The 25,240-nt window shown below is 35.1% G+C and overlaps 1 protein-coding gene across 3 annotated transcripts in view; it reads right to left on the bottom strand.

Moving 5' to 3' along the window:
- SLF1 (SMC5/6 complex localization factor 1) overlaps positions 1–25,240 on the bottom strand; it is an 81,622-nt gene that overhangs the window by 39,632 nt on the left and 16,750 nt on the right. Inside the window, exons 5-12 of one of the 3 annotated variants that reach the window (XM_077755309.1) lie at positions 17,247–17,409; positions 11,491–11,634; positions 9,430–9,576; positions 8,015–8,161; positions 7,014–7,136; positions 5,847–5,900; positions 4,464–4,622; positions 2,538–2,701 (exon numbers count right to left, since the gene is read on the bottom strand). In XM_077755309.1, the coding sequence (XP_077611435.1) occupies positions 2,538–2,701; positions 4,464–4,622; positions 5,847–5,900; positions 7,014–7,136; positions 8,015–8,161; positions 9,430–9,576; positions 11,491–11,634; positions 17,247–17,409 (1,101 nt within the window). The remainder of the gene's footprint in view (positions 1–2,537; positions 2,702–4,463; positions 4,623–5,846; positions 5,901–7,013; positions 7,137–8,014; positions 8,162–9,429; positions 9,577–11,490; positions 11,635–17,246; positions 17,410–25,240) is intronic. The other 2 variants (XM_077755311.1, XM_077755310.1) reach the window with 2 other exon arrangements.

The following is a 25,240-nucleotide window of genomic DNA, read 5'->3' on the forward strand; positions in this document are numbered from 1 at the left end:
CTCAAAAAATTAAAAATAGATGTAATCATAGGATTCAATAATTCCACTCCTGGGTATGTGAGCTTAAAGGAAATAGAAACACTAACTGAAAAGATATATGCATTGTGTTTACTACAGCATTATTTACAATACCCAGTGTAAGGAAGCAATCCAACTATCCATTCAGAGATGAATGAGTTTCTTTACAATGGAGTATTACTCAGCCATAAAACAAAAACAAAACAAACAAAAAACAAAACAAAACAAGAAAACCCAAAAACCCTTGCTATTTCCAACAACATGGATGGATCCGCATAGTATCATGTTAACTGAAACAAGTAAGTCAGAGAAAGCCAAATACCACATGATCTCACTCATATGTGGAATTTAAGAAACAAAATAAATAACAGATAAAATAAACCAAATTCTTAAATACAGAGAACAAACTGGTGGATGCCAGAAGGGAAACGATGTGTAGGTAGAGGGCCAAAATAGGTGATGGGAATTAAAGAGTACACTCAGCATGATGAGCACTGAGTAATGAATAGAACTGGTGTATTGTTATTTCATATATCTGAAATTAATATAACATTGTATGTAAATTATACCTAAATTAAAAAAAAAAACAAAACTTAAAAACCTGGGCATCTACTCTTCATAAAGTCAGAAGCTGAAATAAGTGATAACAAAGGAAAGGGCAAGAATTATGAAGTAGCATCTGATATATACACTGGTTTACTACAGCATTATTTAGAATAGCCAGTGTATGGAAGCAGCCCAAGTATCTATCCAGAGAAGAATGAATTTCTGTACAATGTTGTATTACTCAGCCATAAAACAAAAAAACAAAAACCCTTGCCATTTGCAACAACATGGTTGGATCCACATGGTATAATGTTAAATGAAAAATAAGTCACAGAAAACCAAATATATTCTTGGGGTTCAGGAAAAGAGGTATATTTAGGCAGAGAGAACATAAGACTAAAGGGATAGGAAATGAAAAATAGTTCAGTTACTGAGCAGATTTGGGAAAATAATGAAGACGAGAATAGAGACATATAAAGTAGCTAAACACAAAAGTTCTTACATGTTTTGCTAAAGAATATCAACTGTCTCCTATAGGTGATGTGTCAGTTAATGGAAATCTTTTATCTGAGAAATGACATTACTTTGGTAAAAGTATCCTGAGGTACCTTGGAAGATAAAGGGGAAAAAACAGAATCAAGATCAATAAAGCAGGTGTTGCAGTAGTTTACATATGAAACCAAGAGGGCTTTTTAAATAACGACAATGGCAGTAAAGGAAGATGCAGATTTGTCAATTAGAAAGAATGTCAGCCACATAATCCATATATCCTCACATTCTATACACTTAACTGACTGAGTCACCCAGGTGCCCCTGCTTCACATTCTATACAAATGCTGGGCTAGTTCTGTTGGCTTTAGAATTGTGTTTACATCTCAGCCACCTTCAAAAGTGAAGGAACTGGCACCTGGGCGGCTTAGTCTGGTTGGCACCCGACTCTTGATTTCAGCTCAGATCATGATCTCACAGTTCATGAGTTTCAGCCTTTGGAGGGCTCTGAGCTGACAGCGGGGAATCTGCTGAAGATTCTGATCTCCCTCCCTTTGTGCCCTTCCCCTGTTCACATGCGTGCATATGCTCTCTCTCAAAAATAAATAAACATTCTTTTTAAAAGTGAAGGAAATGTTTTTTTATCTTTTTATCCCCAGAGTGTATGTAGCACAGTGTGTGGCTCCCAATAAGTACTCGATAAACACTTGTTGAAAAAATTAATAAAATTCAAGCTAGCTAGTTGATTAGTTCACATCCAATACATCACAACCTTTATATCTTTATAATCTCAAAGAGATAATCAAAGGTCTAGTCATTGCCTAGTCAAGTGTCCTTCTCTCATCATGATGAAGCCCTAAAACTGAACACTTGGATAATGAAGTACTTCCCAAACAAAAGCAGGCTATCAGGTACAGGGAGCTATCAGAGAAGAAAGAAAAAAACAATTCATGGTTTGGTAGAAAGAAAGAGAATAGAAAAGATTTCCAGAGAAACATTTTCAAGACAAAGGAATAATCTGGGAAGAAAACATGCAGAGACATGAAAGGAATGACTCTTTAGGAAACACTAATTTGTTTCAAAATTCAGATCTGTAGCTAAAAAAATAAAAAATCCTCTAAGAGAGAATATATACAGTCACAAATGTTTACAATTTTGATGACCAAAATTTGATACCCATATTCAATAAATTTTAGATTTTCAAACAATATACACACCTACAATTTTGTTAAAAAATAAAAACAAATAATGAGTTGTTTTTCCTATCTATTTCATGTATTCATTAAACTTCTTTTGTAAAGAAACTAAATGACAAAAATGACCAATCTGGACTTGACCTTTTTAGGAAAGTTTTATAAGAAATACAAAAAACATATTACACACACATATACTTTTTCTAACATGAAACATACTTTCATTTTTGTCTAGAACATATATAGCAAAACGAGATAAAACTTAGCATCCTCACATGTCAAACTTCTTACCTGATCAGCACTTCTATTAAAGACCATGCTCCTTTCATGCAAGTTGGACACTGAAACAGCTCTAAGTAATATCTTGACATGGCTGGGGACTTCCAAGGAGGATGTAGGTGAAGAAGAGCAGACAGTATATGAAAGTATCGGCCAGAAAATGTATCTATATTATCCTATTATTTAAAAACAAACAAATTAAAAATACACTTTTACCAGTTACTCCAGTCTAAAACTGTAATAACCATGACCTTTCTTCCCAAATAGATGTATTTGGAAGTTATCATACTTAACTAGTTAAATACTGCAACTGAGAAAGAGGCACATTCTAAATATGTTTCTCTACATTAGGTAGTCCCAGCTACTGAGACTAACTTATATGAAATGTCCACTACTTTTCATGATTATAGTGTGATTTAGAGTGCCCAAATATGACCTCAGAAGAATTAAGCTTTTCATGTAATATGCTTACTTATCGCCAACATTAATCTGACATAGCTTAAGTTGGTTAGGTCTTCAAATTGGCACTTTGATGAAGAACAGAATTAGTAAGCTACCTTTGAAAAGCTGTTCTTATTGGTTTTCACAGTTTAAGGAATATGTTTATTGTCTGTGAATACTATGAATAAAAATGATTATCACTGTACAAATGGCTTTCCTAATCAGTGTTACCAGATTTTTATATTAGTTCCTTAACTGCCACAGGAAAAGAAATCATATAAATTTTTCCTAAGAGAAAATTATCTTGGAGATTCTAAGAAAGTAAGTAAATCCCTCAGAGTAGTACCTAGAAAATAGTTTAAAAGTAAAAAAGAAATGGTCTGCCATCTCACGTCGTGGCCCTGCTGGGATGCACCAGAGAGATCTGACACCCAGACCTATAGTTCTCACAGGAAACCAGCCTTGTGCCTGCAGGAGTCCACGCTCCCATCCGGACACAAGCAGGAAAGTAGGCCTCCACAAACGTGCTGCCTCCTAGCTCAACAAAGGGATGATCCAGGAGGAACCCTGGAGGGAAGTAGTATCCCTCTTCCCGCTGCACCTTTTCCTGCATCGCCCAGCCTAAAGTCATACTGTCCTTCTCCAGAGTAGAATATACTTCTCTCAAACCAGGATATGAAGGATTGCAGAATGACTCAATTTCCTTAGTGCATTTGTAAAACAGTTCACCCAGTGAAGACAATGACGCTCTTTTTCTGACATCACGCAACAGGTAATTGTGTTTTTTAAGTCTTATGATATCATCAGCATAATTTCACCTTCTGAATTTGGATGAATTCTGGGACATAAACAAGATCAGGCTGTAGGTGTCTAAGAGTGAAGGCCATGACTTGAATCATGGTGAACTCATCAAGGCAAAGAACTCCTGTGAGATGGTCCTGTAGCAGCCAATCAATGCTCTCTTTTGTGACACCCAATCCTTGCTGTGGAATTTTGAATTCCTAATTCTGAATTCTCCCATTTTGTCTCTCATTGCTGTGTTAGTTCTCTGTGACTAATATTTAGTAAATTGTGAATTTTTATTAAGTATTTTATAATAACTCTCAATAAAAAACATACACAAAAAAAGAAAAGAAAAAAAAAGGATAGTAATATATGGCTACAGCATTTCCTATTAAAACAAGGGAGGGGCACCCGGGTGGCTTAGTTGGCTGAGCGACCGACTCTGGCTGCTCAGGTCATGAACTCACAGTTCATGAGCTCAAGCCTCACACGGTCTTGCTGCTGGCAGCACAGAATCCACTTCAGATCTTCTGTACCTCTCTCTTTACCCCCTCCCCTAATTGTGCTCTCTCAAAAAGGAAACAATTAAAATTAAATAAAAATTTTAAAAATGGGAGGGAATATTGCAAAGGCAAACTGTAAATATATGAAAAATGAGAATGTTCATATTTTAACATTCCCGGAAAGATTATAAACCCCTAAGACTACTCTTACCTGTAGAATGTTCTCTAGTAAAGCATGAAGAAGGCATACAGGGGGGATATAATGTGCTTGTAAAGAGGAAAGCTCTTCAATTGCCTCTTTAAAAAACTGTCCTTCTATGAGACTTTCAATCAAATTTAATACACCTCTAGGAAATTCAGCATTTTTAACCTAAAAGAAAAATAATAAACACTATGAATTAAGAGAGAGACAACTTTTGGGAGCAAATCAAATTCATAAGGAGGCTTAATTTTCTTATCTATAAAACAAACATAATTCCTTCCCTCCTGACTTTACACGATTGTTAGATGGTTCAAAAAGATTATTTAGGGGCACCTGGGTGGCTCAGTCGGTTAAGTGTCTGACTTCAGCTCAGGTCATGATCACACAGTTCGTGGGTTCGAGCCCCATGTCAGGCTCTGTGCTGACGTCTAGCTCAGAGCCTGGGGCCTGCTTCGGATTCTCTATCTCCCTCTCCCTCTGTCCCTCCCCTGCTCACAATGTCTCTCTCTCTCAGAAATAAATTAAAAAAAAAGACATTAAAAAAAAGATTATTTACATGAATGTGTTTTATAACTATAAGGTACTACAAAAATATACATTGGTTGATTTGTTTATTATTCTCTGTTGCCTTAAATAGTAAGGGGAAATCCCACCACTAAAAGAAAACATTAAAAGGCAAAAGGCATTTACAAAGTATGGCTGATAATGAGGAGACCTCAGAGCTACAAGTACACACAGATCTTTAGGTGCAAAACCATTTTTTTGGTTTTCTTTAAACTTATAAGCAAACTGTATCTATTAAGATATACTAAAGATATTAAGATGTTATCAAGCACAATCAATATTTGTAAAAAGTTTCATTTGCTATCATGTCACAGAATCACTTTGAAGATGCACATTAATAAAACTCTTAAGAAATGAAATTTCTTTCATTAGAATGAAATACATTCCCCTTGGTCAAAACAGAACTACAATGAACTAGTGGAGAGTTAAAAATACTCTGAAAGACTACATGAAATAAAATGTAAAGGAATGAATAATAATACAAAGGAAATAATGTACTTTCATAAATATAATATTGAAAATTTAACCTGTAAGTAGTAATCATAAAAGCTGTGCAGTGTGGAAGCAGGGGTATATAACTCATCCATGATGAGCACAAGTTGAATTTTTAATTCTCATTATCAGTTTTTGCTGCCATATACAATTTTTTGGGAGCTCTGACAGAATATTATTTTTCTTTTTCATTGCTAATGAGAGAAAGTACATTTCACATTTGATGACAAGCTTTGTTGTGCAGATAACACATTCCTTTATATCAAAAGAACTAAAAATGACAAAATACGCAGCTTATTTTTTGCCTCCATCACCACCCTGCTCCAAGCCCCTTACCTCAATATTGTGCACTGGTTGTTTATCTAGTCTAATGCAGCTGTATCTGATAGCCTACAAAATAGCAACCATATTACCAAAATTAAGCATTTTTTTTTAAGGTAAAACAATACACTTCAGTGTACAAAAAAGTAAAACCTTGGGCAAATGTATAGAATAGACTCAGGTGCATATTAAAGCTGTAATTGATCTGATACTGATACACATATATTCAGACCATGACTTCCATCACTTTAAAGTAACAGGCCTCTCGAGAGTATGAACGTTCTCTATTTTCTCTTTCTAAACTAATTTAAAATTAAAGTCATATTCACTTTGAAGAACTGAAGAAGTCCATTGTCCTTAGTGTTTTAATAATTAGAAATAATAAATGCGAAGAACATTTTGTATAAAAGTCCACAGAAGAAAAAATGTAGTCACGTTTTCAATATAACAATCTTTCTCCGTTTTAAAATACTATAATTCTATATTTGTTTCAAAGAATAGACTTGAAAAGTTATTTGTAAACGTAAAAAGAGATAATATTCTGATTATATAATGAGTTCTAGATACACTGATATAAAATAACCTAATGGAAAAATTGAAAATGAATCTAAATATGCAGCTGACAAAGACAGAAATCCACAACTGGTAAGCGAAGGTATGAAATATGCTCAAATTTGCTACTACCAAAAGAAATACAAATTAAAACAATGATAAAGCTTTGGCTTCCACTCAGGATGTAGAAGTGAAAACCAGTAAGCCTTTGGGTAAGTGAACAGGAAAAACAAATCTTTACCTGTAAAGAAATCTTTACCTCAGATCATTAGCAATCTCCTACCACTGGGGGCAGGGCAAGATCACTGAGAAAGCTTTCCCCCAACTCTCAAGAGCTGCCTAAAACTGAGGCTGACCCAGAACAAAGGCCATTAATCCAGCCCTCATTCTCTAATATCAGGCTAGCAAACATTATAGCACCAAGATACAACAGTTTAGAAACACCTAATTTGTCTTTAGCATTACTGAGCTATATATAAATAGCAGAGAATTCAGCTTGTTTATTCAACGTCCAAATGCATTACTGTTCATAACAAAGTAAGAAACAGAAAATTTTATACTATTGTTATATTTTGGTTACACTCAAGAAGGATAGGAAACTAGAGGAAATTTTAGTATGACAAGTTCTACCTGAGCTCTATATATGTGCTTCCTTAAGTCATTTTTTATTTCAACAATATCCACATCTGTCCTGACATCCTTGGGTTTTGATTCTTTGGCACGATCAGCAAAAATAGAACTCTTCATTTCTTTCTGCATACATGTAAAAGTACTTTAGACAGTGTACTAAAGCAATATCACCACAAACGTAAGTATCATCATGAACAAAGTATCATCACGAACAAAAGAACACAAGAAAAATTCATTCATGAAGCATGAACCTCGACAAAGACCCTTATAATCATATTTCATAAAAATAATACAATGAAATAAAAAGTTTTAAAAAGGAAACATTTTAATTTGAAACTTTTACCTAGGGAAATTTTCCTTTTAACCTGTTCCTAATCTTTCCTGGAATCTCTCCCTGCTGCCTCCCTTTTATTGCCATGGTCACACATAACATGATTCCTTATTTGTCTACCTTTATCATCTTTCTGAAGATCCTTCTGAATACAGTATATAAACATGCTATAGTTTACATTAATTTGTACCCTAGAAAAATTAACTCGAGAAGGATCCCATTAGAAAGACAATCTTATTAAAAATAGTATTACATCAGGAAGGAGAAAGACAAAAACTAACATTTAGATTAGGAATTTATTACTCAAACTACACACACATGTAATCTTAAGGTATTTTTCACAGGAATTTTAGGAAAATTTTTAGGAATTTTAGCCTCTTTTTTCAGAACCTTTGTTTATTTTTCTTCTTTCTGACACTTAGGCAAAAAATAATACGTTTTAATATCTTGGCTATTAATTCAAATGTGTATGCATATAAAAATACTTATAAACCAAAGTTAATTATAACATTAGTTATGAATACTATACCAGATCAACTGAAAGACAATTTTTTTTCATAAGATGAGGTTATATTTGACACAGCAAGCAATATTAAAAATAAAATTCTATGTCTAGATTTTATTATGGAAGAACCAAGAAAAATGAACTGCATAGCTTACAAAGTTTTACCTGATCTCTATATATGTGCTTTCTGGAGGTGCTTTTAATTTTGTTACGTTCAATGTCTTTCCTGGAATCTCTTTCATTTCCTTTTTTGCTTTTTTTCCTCAAAGTATAACTCCTTTGGATATCTTCATCCTTTTCTTTAATTTCCTTCTACGAGTATTTAGACCACAATTAAATCTCAACATGAATGATATGTATTACAAAATCCAAACAAACTCAAGAGTCTGACTTTTTAATTTTTTTAACCTTTATTCATTTTTTGAGAGACAGAGAGAGTACAAGCAGTGAAGGGGCAGAGAGAAATAGAGACACAGAACCTGAAGCAGGCTCCAGGCGCTGAGCTATTAGCACAGAGCCTGACGTGGGGCTTGAACTCAGGAACTGCAAGATCATGACCTGAGCCAAAGTTGGATGCTCAGCCAACTGAGCCACCCACGGACCCCTCAGGAGTCTGATTTCTAACACAAATACACCATGTTAAAAAATAATAGTTTTATACAAGAGAAAATCTCATCTATTGTTAAAGTGGGTATATATTTGTAAAACGTTTTTAGGAAACAGATGGGAATTACCTTCTACAGTTACATACAGAGTGCTTACCACACAGCAAATCTACTCTAAGGAATGTATCCTAAGCTAGAGAAACTCCTGAACCTGAACATGTGTGCCAAGAGTCATGTAAGAAAATGTTCACACTGCTCATGGCACAACTGTTCATAACTGCAAAAACCAAGCAATCAAATACACACCAAGAAAATGAAACTCAAATTTATTTATATGAATAAATAAAATGGATACAGTTGTGAGGCTGGGTCAGTTGGTTGAGGGTCCGACTCTTTGCTATTGGATCAGGTTATAAGCTCACAGTGGCAGAACAGAGCCCTGCATCAGGCTGCAGGCTCCTCACAGAACGTAGTAGAGCCTCCTTGGGCTTCTCTCTCCCTCTCTTTCTGCCCCTCCCCCACTCACATGTACTTTCTCTCAAAAATAAACATTAATTCTTAAAAAAATAGAGTTGTGAGTCAATTAAACATTGTATACACCAGCAAAAACAAAACAAAAAAGTCATAAAACTATCAATACCATAAATTATAAATACATAGCTGGCAAAACTATAAGGAAAAACAAAATAACACACATGCCAAGATAGAGATCATCTGTGGTAAGGAGGAGAAAAAGAGAACACAGCTTAGAAATGACACACAGCAGGATCTTACAAAACTGGTAATGCTCTTATTTCTTAGTCTGGCTGTCAGATACATAGCAGTCACTTCTGCGTTGTTAAAAACTGTATACAAATGCCTTATAAACATTTTTATAATGTAATTAACAAGGAGTAATTTATGAATATCATTACATTTGGTAAATTTAAAAAAGAGTTGTAAAATATAAATTATTTTTCATTTAGAGGGTCTTACCTGACTTCCACACGTGCGCCTTCCTAAGGCATCTCTCATTTTAACAAATTTCAAATCTTTACTGGAATTTCTGAATTTTTCTTTCTTGTGATGTTCAGTCAAAAGAGACCTAATGTTAACATCTTCATCATAATTTTGAATTTCTTTCTATGTGTATGTAAGAATACTTTAGTTAGACTGTGGATGAAACATAGCCTTGACACAACCAATGTTAAAGTCACAACAGAAACACCCATTCTGGAATGCAGGTTTTCTCTAACATACATATGCAATTAACTATGTTAGAACTGTGAATTATATTACATCTTAGTTACATTAAGAAGAAACAGAGAAATGCACATTTTTAGTTAACAAAGGTTTATATTGTGTTCACATATACATTTCATGTAGGTGCTTTTATTAACTTAGTCTTTCTTGGCATCTGCTTCCCGCCTCCAGAGCCCTCCCTCCCCATGCCCAGCATTTGTCATATAATTAGTCAAAACACAATTAGGTTATCTCCATTATTTTATTTTTCTAAATATTTGTAAAAATTATTTTAGACTATAGATCAAATAGGATCTTGCCATTATTAGGCATATCAAATAAAAACATCTCAAAAAAAATCTTTTTATAGAATATAGGTTTAATAATAAACATAGTAATAAGTACCAAAACCATATTGTTTATTCATTATGAAAAATTATATCTATACAAGCTTTCTTAATTATGTATATTCATTATATTAGTTACAGGCATATAAGGATTCAACAATTCTATACATTAGTCAGTGCTCATCATGCAAAGGGTACTCTTTAATCTACCTATTTCACACATCCTGCCACTCACCTTCTCGCTGAGAATCACCAGTTCTCTGTATTTAAGAGTCTGGTTTTTCTAAAAATTTTTACCTGATTTCTATAAAAATATAAATTGATGTCTTTTTCTTAATTTCTGTATCTTACACAAAATCTCCATTTGATTCTTTTTTCCATGTTAAATAAAAACGAAGTTTATTTTAGTAACTCCATCATTTTACATTTCTTTCTGTATGTCAAAATTTTTATACTGTGTTTATAATGTATTTTTCAGAGAGGAACTCAAAAAGCTTCTTATTAAGACCACCTACATGTTAATCATAGAAAGCAGTCTTATAAATCACATAAATATCATTAAACTTTGGAAAAGACAGAAAAAATTGCATTAATATTTTAATCTGTTGTAAAATTTTATCTAATCTTTCCATATATAATTTAATGCACTGTTGATTTTACGAAGTCCCAAATACCTCTTCAAATTCCCTTCGTAAAATTTTTTTTTTTTAAATGTTTTTATTTATTTATAGGAGAGAGAGAGANTTCGTAAAATTTTTGACAGATGCAAAATTTTTAATTTCTTTCTTGTCACATTTAAAAATATTTTAGTTTAGGTTAAGTAATAATAATTACTAGGTAAATGACTTGGTACATAAACTCAAGATTATAAAACAGAATATGAAATTGAGCATACTTAATTAAACATTAGCTATTCTGGAAAAAAACTAATAATGCCTTTTTTTGGTTACTGCTATTTGAAAAATTTTACGTGAGAGCCACAAATATACTTCCTTAAGGTAGTTTTTATTGCTCCAAGTTCAAAGTACTTCCTGTTTGTTCCTGTTTCCTTATTTAATCAAAGTAGAATTCATTTGTATCATTAAAAAATTTTTCTTCTATATGCAGTAAAATACTAGACTTCAGATCATGAATTATGAATATACATACTGCTGACAGATAAGAATCCTTTATAGGAAACACATCCATATTAAACATACAGGGGAATTTTAAGTAATTCTCATGTGCTGAGAGCACACTACACATAGGAGCTGTCTCTTTCTATATGCATATATGCATTACTTCAATAAGAGTCTGAAAACAGAGACATAGGGCAGTATCTTGATAAGCTCAAATCACAGACAATAAAATATAGAGCTGGGTTAAAATACTCGCTGTGATTCTAAAATTTGTTATTTCAACCATATATTGCGTCTCAAACAATTACGTTACAACCAAAAATGTACATTTTTGGCCCATAAAGTTTTACCTGGGTCCTACGCATGGTCTCTTTTAAGGCACCTTTCATTTCAAGAAATCCTCTATCTTTCCAGAAATCTTTGTTTTTTTCCTGATTGCAATGTTTACTCCAAATAGAACTGGTCTGGGAATCTTCATCATTCTGAATTTCTTTCTGTATGTATATAAAAATGGTTCAATCAAGTACAATTTCAAAATTGTGTACTTTTTATGTTAACCAACTTTACCTTTAATTGCAAAATCCTTTAGTAGTGAATAGGTAAAATGCGTTCTCCTAAATCAGAAGTTATTGCCAACATATTCTTTCAAGGAAAAAATTTCAAAACAAAGGTCCCGAATAATAAAATGACTTCTGTGTATCTCCAAAAAACGTACTGCTTTGTTGGTCTAGTAACAATCAATCCTTTTTATGAGTAATCATGAACAGAAATATTTTATCTAGTTTTTGTCCCAGTTAAAAGTAGAATATAGATAGAAAAGTTTCAGATTATAGATTACTTCTCAGATTATTTTTCAGCTTTTTACTGGTAAGACTTCTCATCTGCAAGTCTACTACAAAGAGGAAAAGAGGCTTAATAGATGAATTCACAGCTCTTACTTTACTTGAACAGCAATAAGCAATCATTTTCACCTAACTTATTTCAAATATTTAAAATTTCTCGGGGCACCTGGGTGGCTCAGTCAGTTGAGTGTCCGACTTCAGCTCAGGTCATGATCTTGTGGTTCGTGGGTTTGAGCCCTCCATCAGGTTCTATGCTGACAGCTCAGAGCCTGGAGCCTGCTTCAGATTCTGTGTCTACCTCTCCTGCTTGTGCTCTCTCTCTCTCTCTCTCTCTCTCTCAAAAATAAAGACTAAAAAAAATTTAAAATTTTAAAAAAAATTTTAAAAATAAAAAATATTAAAAAAGTTAAAATTTCTCTTGCCAAGAAATCTAAAATGAATTCATAAACCACCTACCAATAATGTTAAAGACACTTGCATATGTACCTATACATAGAGTTCTAAAAGTTTGGTAGGCTAAAGAGATGGAAGTAAAGATGAGTTCATGACAGATCCCACAATGCACTTACAGAAGGGTGTTCAGAGATAACTACCTTTACACTGAGAATAAAGAATCACTGTCCTCTTAGAAAACAATTATGATAGAAGTTGAAATATGTAAGGTCTATTGTGTCATCTTCGGTTCCCTTTCACTTGTACAGGGAATCCTACGTCCATAGGGGGTCCTTTAAGCAGACTGCAATCTTCCAATCAGAGAACAATTCCTGAGAGTACCTGACTGACTTCTTTCAGTTACTGAGGAAAGTAAAATTGAAAACCAAGAAAAAGCAATACCTTTCTTCCTTCTATTCCTGGCATGAAAGAAAGTACTCTGAATGTACAAGCACAACCTGAAGTGGGACAAAAGTAAGTTTCTGGCTTAAATTTCACCTGGTTGACAATGGGAAGATAAATCCGTAAGCCCAGATCATCAAGAAATGTCTAAAATACAGAATGGATTAATCCCACATGGATTCCAGTAAAACAGAATATTCAAAAGAACATGCCATTGGCATTAACAACTAGCAAGAACATACTGTTTTCTAATCCTGAATATATTTACTTACATATTTATTTGATATGTTATATAATGATCTGTGAACTAAGATTTACAACACAAGTGCCCTCCATTAATTGAATTAAAAATTATAACCTGATCAACTATGACATGTGCAGTTTTTAAAATAATCTATATTTTTATAAAGCTAAACACATGATCAACGTATAATTTTCGAACCACCAATACTCTAACTGGCTATTTTAATGAAATACATAGGAATTATTTCATTTATGTGTACATACTCATTTCTTACTCCTTTTTTATAAATATTTCTTTAGTGCCAACTATGTAGTAGGCATTGTGTTAAGTCAGAGTGACTCGTGTATGTGAGGTAAAACACGACCATGTTACTTAATATTACTTTGAGTTGGTTTTCTATTACTTGCAGTCAAAAGCATCCTATCTGATCTCCATGTTGTATGGAGAAGGGAGGGAAGGAGGAAGGAAGGAAGAATGAATAATGTTTAGAACAGAGCCTGGCACATAGTAATCATTCAGTACGTATCAGTCTAGAGTAACTTTTTTAGTAGTTTTCACAAAAGCCAAAAGGAGATAATAAGTATTAGCTTTGATGCACACAAAAAAGAAATTCAGTCTCAGATAAATTACTTTCCTATTGTTGAAAAACTAATAAATTACAAATCTGGGCTACAAATTAGTTGATCTGCCACAAAAACTGTATGTTTTTTTCTACTGTCCTATTATATTTCTCTAAGACTTCCTATAATTCACTTTTCATTTTCTTTCTTAGGCTGAGAGTCAAAAGAAGTTTTAAGTATTACTAAGCGTCTTATCTTTTTTTGTGACTCCTTTGGGCCAAACAGTTGAAATACATTAGTCATTTGTTTCTCTAAATACCTATACTTTGCACTTAAATTTTAGAATGTACAATACACACTACACACTAAATGTAATTAATAGTTTTCATGTTCTGTTTTCACCACTAAATAAAGAGTAAGCACCTTGAAGTCTGACATGTGGTCTTATTTATTTTCCTTAGTCCACAGCATAATGTCTGGTACATTAAGTCTTCAGTAAGGATCTAAAAGCCTGAACTAAATAGATTCTTGATTCTGTTTACTTTCACCTGAGTCATTTTACATGGCAACTCTCAGAGGATACTTCAGAATCCATCTAATAAGGAATGTGATAGGCTATATGCTAAAGTCGTAGAAGAAGATACTGCAATGAAGTAACTATTTTCTCATCAGAAGTGATCACAAACTGCCTTCCTTATTTGGAATAAATGGCTATAAACTCCCAGCTGCCTAATCAAGAACTTATATAAGAATATATTAAAAAAACAAATCTAAGTTATAGATTATTTGCTACTTTTACTTGGCATACTATTGCTGCCTTCTAATATTTCAACAACTGCATCCGAATGCTGTTACACTGCTGCAGTAAAGTAAGACTATGGATAAAGCATACCAAATTTTACACTTTATTCATTTCTTTCCATAGAAAAAAAATTTATATACTTTTACTAATCAAGAATGACCTTCATTCTATTAACAGTAAAGGCTACCTTTAAACTGTTCAGATAGGAAGATCAGATAGGATGCTTTTGACTGCAAGTAATAGAAAACCAACTCAAAGTAATGTTAAGTAACATGGTCGTGTTTTACCTCACAGAATGGTCATGTGGTCCAGGGCTAAGACAAGTTTTAGCATTAGCTGATCCAGCAACTCAAGTACCTCTGTAAGGATCCACACTCTTTCTATATTTTGCTAACTACAAGGCTGGTTTCATCCTAAGGATACCTCTCCTCATGGTCAAAACTGGCTGTTAGTAATAATTTAGGTTACATTATTCCATGTTCACATTTAGCAGGTGCCAGGCTGCCAGTGGCTGTCTTTTCAGAAGGGTGAAGAAACTTCCCAGAAGCTCTTACATACCACTCTTCATGTGCCATGGATCAAAACTGGCTTACAAGTCCATTCCCGGACCTATCATTATCACGGACAATGAGATTATCCGTAGTGCAAGCAGATCTATCCCCTGAAAAAAGGTCAAGTTTCCAATCCCCATTGCTGCTTCTCAGTAGGGAAAAGTAATTATAGAATAATATATTACATCTACTCTTGGAAAACTCTGATATCTTTCATAATTTTTCTATTAATCTAACATAAATTGAGAACTCATGTGCCAGGCTTTGCACAATATGATTTGGATATAATCATGGAAAAGTCAGACATCATCTTGATGTCCTTCTGGTTTAGATGGGGAAAACACATTAACCAAGGAATCAGCCAGTTGATTAATTACAAATGTGGTGAGAACCATAAAGCAAAATAACACTATGAAAACAATTACAGGTGAACCTATTTTAGTAAGGAGATAAGGGACGCTTCCTTGAAAAGATACCATTATAAGTGAAACTTGAATGATGACAGAAGGACAGAAGAAAGCAGGCACAGGGAGTGAGAGAATACTGGGGAGGGCTTTTTCAGGCCAGAAAAAGTAGCTTTTGAGAAGACACTGAGGTAGGAAGTGGCTTAGCCTGTTTAAGAAACAGGGAGAAGGCGGGGCATCTGGGTGGCTCAGTCGGTTAAGCCTCCGACTTCAGCTCAGGTCATGACCTCATGGTTCACGGGTTCGAGCCCCGCGTCGGGCTCTGTGCTGACAGCTAGCTCAGAGCCTGGAGCCTGCTTCAGATTCTGCGTCTCCCTCTCTCTCTGACCCTCCCCTGCTCATGCTGTCTCTCTCTCCCTCTCAGAAATAAATAAAACATTAAAAAAAGAAAAAAAAAAAAAACAGGGAGAAGGCAGTTTTGTTATTGTGTAGTTGAGTGCAGAAGAAGCAGAATAGGATACACCTGAAAGGCAGGACTGAAAAGGATTCTTTGGGGAACTTCTAAGCCATATTACAAGTTTAGGACTTTATCCTAAAGGCAATGGGAAGCCACTGGAAGGTTAAGGAGGCCAGTGACAGAATTAGAGTTGTTTTAGAGCATTCTGGATGCTCCTTTTGAATGAAGAAGAGTTGACTAGGAAACGGTTAAGAGTAATCCGTAAAGTAGCAAGAGTAAAAGGTAGAGTAACAAGACGAGTAATTAAAAGTCTTCTCAGGACAGAGGAAAGAGGATGAACTCAATATAATGTTGATATAGGAAGAAAAAAGCACAGTGATGCAAGTGGTATTTGGGATAATAAAATCAACAGGATTTGGTTACTGACAAGATGTGGGGAATCAGGTAAAGGAAGGTTTCAAGGGTGATTCCCAGGTCTCTCATATAAATTACCAGGTGAAAGGTTATAGCATTTATTGAAACGTAAACACTTAAGGAGTCAGTTTTTTCTAGAAGATTATAGTGTAGTTTTTGGACACAATGAAGTTTCTCTTCTACCTTGAGTGATCGTTCTTAAAAATTCTTTTCTTATCTCCAGACAATTCCTTCTGGACAGTTGTAATTCAGACAACTTAAGAAGTGGTATTTCCACAAAGTGGGAAGAGGGAGGCAGAGGAATAGGACAGAAAAATATTTCTAATCCTTATAAATAGCTTCCTCTTTTCCCATGGGAAAATTACAAATTCTCAAGTGATACTACATGATACTGCTATTTTATTTATACTGACATTAAAATGCTAAAATTATTTTGTAGTAAACATCACGAAAGCACTGAAAACTAAAAGAGAGACTTAACACAAATTTAAATTTAAGAAGCAAGGTTCTTTCACATTTATTAGAAATATTCTCAAATATTTAAATAACTAAGAGCAAATGCCTTTAAAAATATGTCATTTTAATTACAGCCAAACCTTGAACAATGTGGGGATTAGGGGCAAGAACACCCCCTGCCAAAGTTCAACTCCACATATAACATTTAGCACCCCCACCAAAGACTTAATAGCCTCTGTTGACCAGAAACCGTAACAATAATGTAGCTGAATAATATTTTATATTTTGTATGTATTATGTACTATATTCTTGTAATAAAGCTAAAGAAAAAAAATGTTAAAATCCTGAATAAGATACACTTACAGTTGTACTGAACTTACTGAAAAAAATGTTTGTAAGTGGATCTGTGCAGTTTAAGGGTCAACTGCACTTCTAATCACGTTATTTTTAAAATTCAGAACATAATTTGATTTTTAATATTTTACAATATCAGTATTTTATAAAATAAATATTCAAAAATGTTTACCATTTATTTTACTTACCTCTAAAAGAAAATCCCCTAGATACTGAATTGGATAAAATGGAGCCTTAAAGTTGTCTTTTTCTTGTTCAGCCTTGATTCTTGCATTACTGGCAATCACATGAGTTATTCCACTTGGTGAACTTTTTGGTAAAATAACACTTGCTTTTCCAGCCTCGAGAACTCTAAATAAAAATGTAAATAGGATAGAAAGTAGTTTTTTTTTTAAGTATATTCAGTCATATTATCTAAATCAATTACTTCCTTAGAATAGGAGTAGAACTTTCTGAAAGAATTAAGTTCCCTCAGGCTATGTGAGTGCCATGGAGAATAACTACTATAGTGATTTCTTAAATTATAAGTTGCTCAAAAATGTTGAAGAAATCATGATTTTTCTTTATGTTTATCCATTTCTTGATATGGGAAAGATATTTAAGAATCAAACATATTGACTTTATTCCCTAAGGAAAAGTCACCTCCCTAAGTCAAAAGAATAATGAAAGAAGTTTAGGGATGTAGCTACCTCAGAAGGCAACATACCTCCAAGGAAATCATTCCAAAAGGAGTTGCCAGAATTCCTTTAAACCATTAGTTTTTGATTAACTAATTTTTAACATCCCCAAAGTTTCATCAAAGTTCTGCTTGTGCCTAGGATATAAAAAGCCACAAGAGAATACTGTTATTACCTAACAATAAGAAAAAGCCAAATAATCTACAGAATCTTTAACCTTTCATGAACCTATCAGAGAACTGAGGTAACAAGCCAACCAAGACACTTAAATTTCCCTAAGAGTGATAATAATAAGCCCCTTTGTGAAGAGAATGGACAAACTATTTCATTTTGCCAGGGTTCTGGAGAGAAGTAGCTGTCATAAAAATAGGTAAGAATGAGATAAAATTCTAACAAACTTAAGAGTCAAGTGCAAGTACCGTGAATATTTATAGTATTTGGGAGTAACTGACTCAAGCAAAGTCTGCTGTCACTTGCAAGCTCTTTGCCATAGGCCTCTATTAAACATTCATGAAAAAAATGAAGAGTAGATACCACTGGGAGTCCCTACTCATAGCACAGGTGGGTCATTGGGGATTGGCTGCCATCAAGAGATAGACCTAAAACTAGGTCCACTTCCCTGGATCCTTCTCTCATATGAGGCAACATCTTAAGTCATCTGGGTAAGGTAAGAAAGTCTTATACTTTCAGAACCCAAGGAAAGATGTACAACTAATGTTGGGAAAGTCTAAGTAAAACCCATTCACCTCTGGGAAAGGGGCAGGAAAATCTGCTGCACAACCTAAAAATGGATCCATTATTTCTGGGTAAGATACAGAAACAAAAGCCATCTGTCCCTGAAGGAGGGACAGAAGTGGTACCCAAACGTAGGTTCCTGTATCAATACAAAGCAGAGATCTAATACTGGGACATAGGCTAGAGATACTCTCTTGCCAAAACCTTAACAACAGACACAAGGCAGAATTTTGCAGCCATGGGGGACTGAGACACAAATATTAACAAAGTCCCAACCCCAGAGACAAAGAACACAAAGAATGCTTAAGAGTGAAGTCCATCCAGGGGTGCCTAGTGGCTTAATCGATTAGGTGTCTGACTCTTGAATTCAGCTCAGATCTTGATCTCAGTATCATAAGTTCAAGTCCCATGTTGCAGTCCATGCAGGGCACACAGCCTATTTAAAAAAAAAAAAAGACTGAAGCCTATTTGGCAGAACACATCCACTTCTTACCCCTAACCAGCTAGAATGAGTAACAAGCAAGACAGGAAGAAAATGTGACCTAGCAGTGCAAGGACTACTGAAAGCTGAGAGTGCAAAACATTAATTGAAACTCTTCCAGCACCCCAGGCCCCACAACAAGGACAAAGAGACTGTATTCCATCTACTCCTCGAGTAACCAGAAAGGATGCACTGAAAATAACTATAGCATTAACAAAACCCAATGCTTGCTCAACAACTGACAAGATTAACTCAACTACCCATACTAACTACTTTACAGAAAAATAAGCCCATTTTTGGATAGAAGTATTTATCTCAGCCTCTATTGTACTATATATGATATCTAAGCATGCACTAAAAAAAGACACAAAGGGCAAGCAAGAAAACCAAACCACTGTCAAGAGACAAAGCAATATCAAGCATAGAGAGAGGATTCATTTCTTGAAATTATCAGAAAGTGACTTTAAAGTAATTATGACTGTGGGATGCCTGGGTGGCTCAGTGGGTTAAGCCTGACTTTGGCTCAGGTCATGATCTCAAGGTTCATGAGTTTGAGCCCTGCGTTGGGCTGTGTGCTGAGAGCTAGGAGCCTGAAGACTCCTTCAGATTCTGTGTTTCCCTCTCTCTCTGCCCCTCCCATGCTCATGCTCTGTGTCTGTCTGTCTCTCTCTCTCAAATAAACATTAAGAAAAAAAAAAACTAAAATAACTATGACTGAAATGTTACAAGATACACGGATAAAATGATCAAATTGCATTAAGAGACCAGGAGCTGTGCAGGGAGTACACTAAAAATGGTAAAGAGGAACCTGGGTGGCTCAGTTAGTTAAGCGACTGACTCTTGATTTCAGCTCAGGTCATGATCTCACAGTTCCTGAGATAGAGCCCAGGACCAGGCTCTGTGCTGACAGTGCAGGCCTGCTTGGGTTTCTTTCTCTTCCTCTCTCTCTGCCTCTCCCCTGTTCTCTCTCACCTCTCTCTCTTAAAATATATAAATAAACTTAAAAAACAGAATAGAAAATGCGAGGGTCATGGAATCGAGCCTTGCGTTCATCTCTGCATGGGATGTGAAGCCTGTTTAGGATTCTCCCTCCTTTTCCTTCTAGTAATTCCCTGTTTGTGCAGGTGAACACGCTCTCAATGAAAAAAATTGGTAGAAATAAAAGTTACTGTCAAAAAAAATAATCTCTTTGACAGGATTATGAACAGATTGCAAGCAAATGAAAAAGGAATGAACTTGATGATAGGTCCATAGATATTATCCAACTGATATACAAAAATGGGAAAAGTTAAAAACAAAGTAGAACATGCATAAACTGTAGAAATGAATTAAATGGTTTCATACAAAGGAACGGAGTGCAAGAAAAAGAACCCAACAGAAGATTTTAAAACTTGATGGCTGAGACTTTTCCATAATTAATAAAAGATAAAAAATTACATGTCCAAGAAGCCCTGAGAACCCCAGGCAAATGACATAAATAGAAAATAAACAACACACACTAAAATTGACAAAAAACAAAATATATTGGTTTTTAAATTTTAATTTCCAATTATTCATCACTAGAATATAAAAATACCATTAATTTTCTGGATAAATTATTTAGTATATGACCATACCTTTTAGAAATAAAGACATTTTTATGTCTTTCTATCTGACTCTATGGCTCTTATTCTCTTTGCCTTATTATACTGTCTAGTACCTATAGTAAAATGCTGAAAAGAAATGGTCAGAGTCAACATTCATTTCTTCATTCCTAAGTAGGGAGGGGAAAAAATCCATGATATGAAATTTATGTGTTTTTACAGTTGCGAAGTTTTGCAGGCTGAAGATACAAGAATTCTTAAAATATCTGCAGAAGAATCTGCAATTATTAAAAATGGATAATACACTATGGTGAAGTAGGATTAACATTTAGAATTGGTCAGGGGAGGAGTTAAGATGGTGGTGTATTCGGAAGACCCTGGAATAGTCTCATCTCTTGAACACACCTAGATCAACACCAAATCATTCTGAAGACCTAGGAAACCAATCTAAGGATTAAGCAAAGATTCTGCATAATATCAAGGAGACAATGTGGCAGATATGCAGTGTGGAGAGGGGAAATGGGGATGAGAAAAACCACAGTGCTGCAGGAGGTGGGAGCCCTTTTCACAGAGAGGAGAGGGGGGAAATAGCGTAGAGTGCTGGGTTTGTGCAAGAAAAGCACTCCCCCAAAGCCACTAATGGGAGAATCATTAAGAAAGGACTATCCCAAGTTTCTCCAACAGTGGAGCGAAAATTCTGAGTTTTTGCAAGTTTGTGCCATTTGCTGGAGTAGATCTGAATGGGCAGCAGCACTTCTGAAGAGAAGGAGGAAAAGCCTCAGAATGGACAGTGTGATGGGGGATCCCTTGGGTCACAATGGGAGAGAAAGTTCCCCTTCCTGGAGTACAATGAGAAGACAGTACACTGCCTCTACAAGGACAAGAGACCTGGCTGGCACCTATAAGCAGCCTTCCTACAACAGGGGACAGAGGCATGCACAGAGGGTGGATAAAGTGTTCACAGCTTTTTGCTGTGCTTCACCCTAACCTTCAGGCGCCTGCCCAGCCAAGTGACCGCCTTCTGGGACAGAAAAGCACAAGGCACAGAACTGCAAGTAGGAGCGAGTCCATGCCCTGTTATGTCCTTTAAGCTCTGGAATTTTGGGGTGCTTGAGTGGCTCAGTTGGTTAAGCATCCAACTTCATCTCAGATCATAATCTTGTAGTCCATGAGTTCAAGTCCCATGTTGAGCTCTGTGCGGACAGCTCAGAGAGCCTGGATACTGCTTCAGATTGTGTGTCTCCCTCTTCTCTCTACCCTCCTTTGCTTGTGCTCTCTCTTCCCTTCTCAAAAATAAACAAATATTCAAAAAAAAAAATAAATAAAAGACTTGGGAGTGTTGAATCCCAGTCCTGTGCCAGAGATGAAAAACACAGGAGAGCTAGGATGCTGGGCATGTCCACGACCCAGGCAAAGAAGGCTTGAGGGCAGGGATCTGACGGAAGCCTGGGTCACAGAAGGGGAGAATGTGCACTTGTGAGGGCTTCCTCAACAGCCACAGGTGCAAGCTTTCCTCCTCAGTGGCCAGAGAGCAGGGTGAAGCTATCTCTTCCTACCCACCAGCACAGTCAGACTTTAGCAAGCAACATAGAGCCGCCAGTGGAGGATAGATCCACATACATTAGAACTCGCTTCTCTGTGCCCTACAGGAACATCTTTACAAGAGCAGGTCTGACTGTGAGACAGTGCAGCTGGCTTTTCCCTGAGAGGACCAATAAAGGACCCCCACATGCACCAAGTCTACTGATCATAAAGTGCTCCAAAGTGTCAGCTTCAGTTCTGGTGGAAACAGCATCAGGCTGTTTTTCTTTCTTTTTCTTTTTGAATCAGGATTATATTTTTTTGTTCAATTGTTTTTTTCATTTCTTTTTCTCATTTTTTTGGATCTGGTTTTGTTTTTTTGTTTTGCTTTCTTTTTCTATGGAATCTGGCTTATAGTTTTTTGTTTGTCTCTTTTTTCTATTGTTGTTCCTTTTCTTGTTCTCTTTTTTTGTAGAAGATATTTTTTTCCCTTTTTAAAATCAGGCTTATTTTAACAAACAAATCAAAGCATACCTCGTTAATGGTCAAAACACTCCCCACTGCAAGCAAAGAGGAACTCTTTAAAGAACTGACTTGGGGGAAAGAACAGCCAAATCACAATAGCTGAATGTACAGGGTATACACCAGAAACACTTCTTAAAGCATCAGGCCCTAGACAGTATATAACCCCTTAATATAGCATTCCACTCAGGAGCAGGAAACAAAATAAGCTTTTGTAACATGTAAAAGATAAACCTAGACAAACGTTAAGACCCAGGAATTCTACTCCCAAGAAAGACGAAAAAGTAACCAAAACCAGGGATCTAATCAAAACAGATATAAATAATATACCTGAACAAGAGTTTAGAACAAAAGTGATAAGAATACTAGCTAGTTGAAAAAAATCATAGAAGACTCCAAAGAAACCCTTGCAACAGAGATAACAGACTTAAAAACTAGTCAGGATCAAATAAAAAATGCTATAAGTGAGATACACATCCAACTGGATATAATTACAATGAGAATGGAAGACGCAGAGGATCAAATAGGTAAATGGAAGTTAAATTATAGAAAACAATGAAGCTGAAAAGAAAAGACCAAGAAATCAGCGATTCTCTAAAATGCAGTAAGATCTGTATCATAGGCGTCCCAGAAGAATAAGAGCTGGAAAAAGGCATAGAAGGTTTATCTGAACAAATTATAGCTTCAAACTTTCATAATCTGGGGAAAGAAAGAGGCATTATTCAAGTACAAGAGGCCAAGAGAACTCCGCTTGAAATCAAGAAAAACAGGTCAACATCAAGACATACATCATAGTGAAACTTGGAAAATACAAAGATACAGACAGAATTCTGAAAGCAGCTAGGGACAAAAGACCCTTAACGGACAAAGGGAGACATACATAAAGTGAGCAGCAGACCTATCCACTGAAACCTGTCAAGACAGAAGGGAGCAGTATGATATATATAACATGCTAAAGGGGAAAAATATGCAGGCAAGAATACTTTATCCATCAAGGATGTCATTCAGAATAGAAGGAGAGATAAAGAGTTTCCAAGACAAGCAAAAACTGAAGTTCTTGAACACTAAACGAGCTCTGCAAGGATTATTGAAAGGGACTCTTGGAGTGGGAAAGAGACCAAAAGCAATAAAGACTAGAAAGGAACAGAGGCAATCTACAGGAACAGTGACTTTACAGGGAATACAAGAGCACTAAATTCATATCTATCAATGAACCATTTATCATGCTAATGGATATCAAAAGAAAGCTGGAGTGGCCATATTTAGGCAAACTAGAATATGAACCAAAGACTGTAATAAGAGATAAAGAAGGGAACTATATCATAATAAAGACCTCTAACCAACCTGATAATCTAACAATTGTAAATATTTATGCCCCCAAATTAGTGGCAGTCAAATGTACAAATGAATTATAACAAAGAAATTCATTGATAATAACATAATAATAGCAGGGGATTTTAACACCCCACTTACAGCAGTGGACAGATCATCTAAGGAGAAGGAAACAATGGCTTTAAATGACACACTGGACCAGATGGATTTAACATATATTCACAATGTTTCACCCTAAAACAGCAGAATATACACTCTTTTTCAGTGCACATGAACATTCTCCAGAATAGATTTATACTGGGTCACAAATCAGGCCTTAACCAGTACAAAAAGTTTGAGATCATATCAGGCATATTTTCAGACCACACTATGAAACTTGAAGTCATTCACAAGAAAAAAAAATGGAAAGACCACCAATACATAAGGTTAAAGAACATTTCATTATCAAGAATGAATGGGTTAACCCAGGAAATTAAAGAAGAAATTAAAAAATACATGAAAGCCAATGAAAATGAAAATATGACAGTCAAAAAACCTTGGGGATGCAGCAAAGACAGTTATAAAAGGGAAGTATATAGCAATTCAGGCCTTCCTCAAGAAGGAATAAAAGTCTCAAATACACAACCTAACCTTATATCTAAAGGACCTGGAAAAAGAACAGTTAATAAAGCCCAAACCCAGCAGAAAAAGGGAAATAATAAAGTATAGAGCTCAAATAAATGATAAAGGATTTTTTTTTTTTTAAAAAGTAGAACAGATAGATAAAACTAGTAGCTGGTTCTTAAACAGAAACTTAACCAGTAAAGAAATTCAATCAGTAATCAAAAATCTCCCAACAGACAAAGAGTCTAGGGCCAGATGGCTTCCCAAAGGAAGTCTACCAAACATTTAAAGAAGTAATACCTATACTTCCGAAACTGTTCTAAAAAATCGAAATGGAAGAAAAACTTCCAAACTCCTTCTATGAGGCCACTATTACCTTGATTCCAAAACTAGACAAAGAACTCACTAAAAAGGAGAATTATAGACCAATATTCCTGATGTATATCAAAGCAAAATTCTCTATACTAGTGAATCCAACAGTGTATTAAAATAATTATTCACCATGATAGCGGGATTTGTTCTTGGGCTGCAGTGGTGGTTCTATATCCATAAATCAATGTCATATATCATATTAATAAAAAAAAGATAACAACCAAATGATCCTCTCAATAGATGCAGAAAAAGCATTTGACAAAATACAGCATTCTTTTATTCTTAAACATACTCAAGAAAATAGGGATAGAAGGAATAGATCTCAACATCATGAAGGTTGTAATTGAGAGACCAAC

Source organism: Crocuta crocuta, unplaced genomic scaffold (assembly GCF_008692635.1).
Source record: "Crocuta crocuta isolate KB4526 unplaced genomic scaffold, BGI_CrCroc_1.0 scaffold42, whole genome shotgun sequence".
NCBI lineage: Eukaryota > Metazoa > Chordata > Mammalia > Carnivora > Hyaenidae > Crocuta > Crocuta crocuta.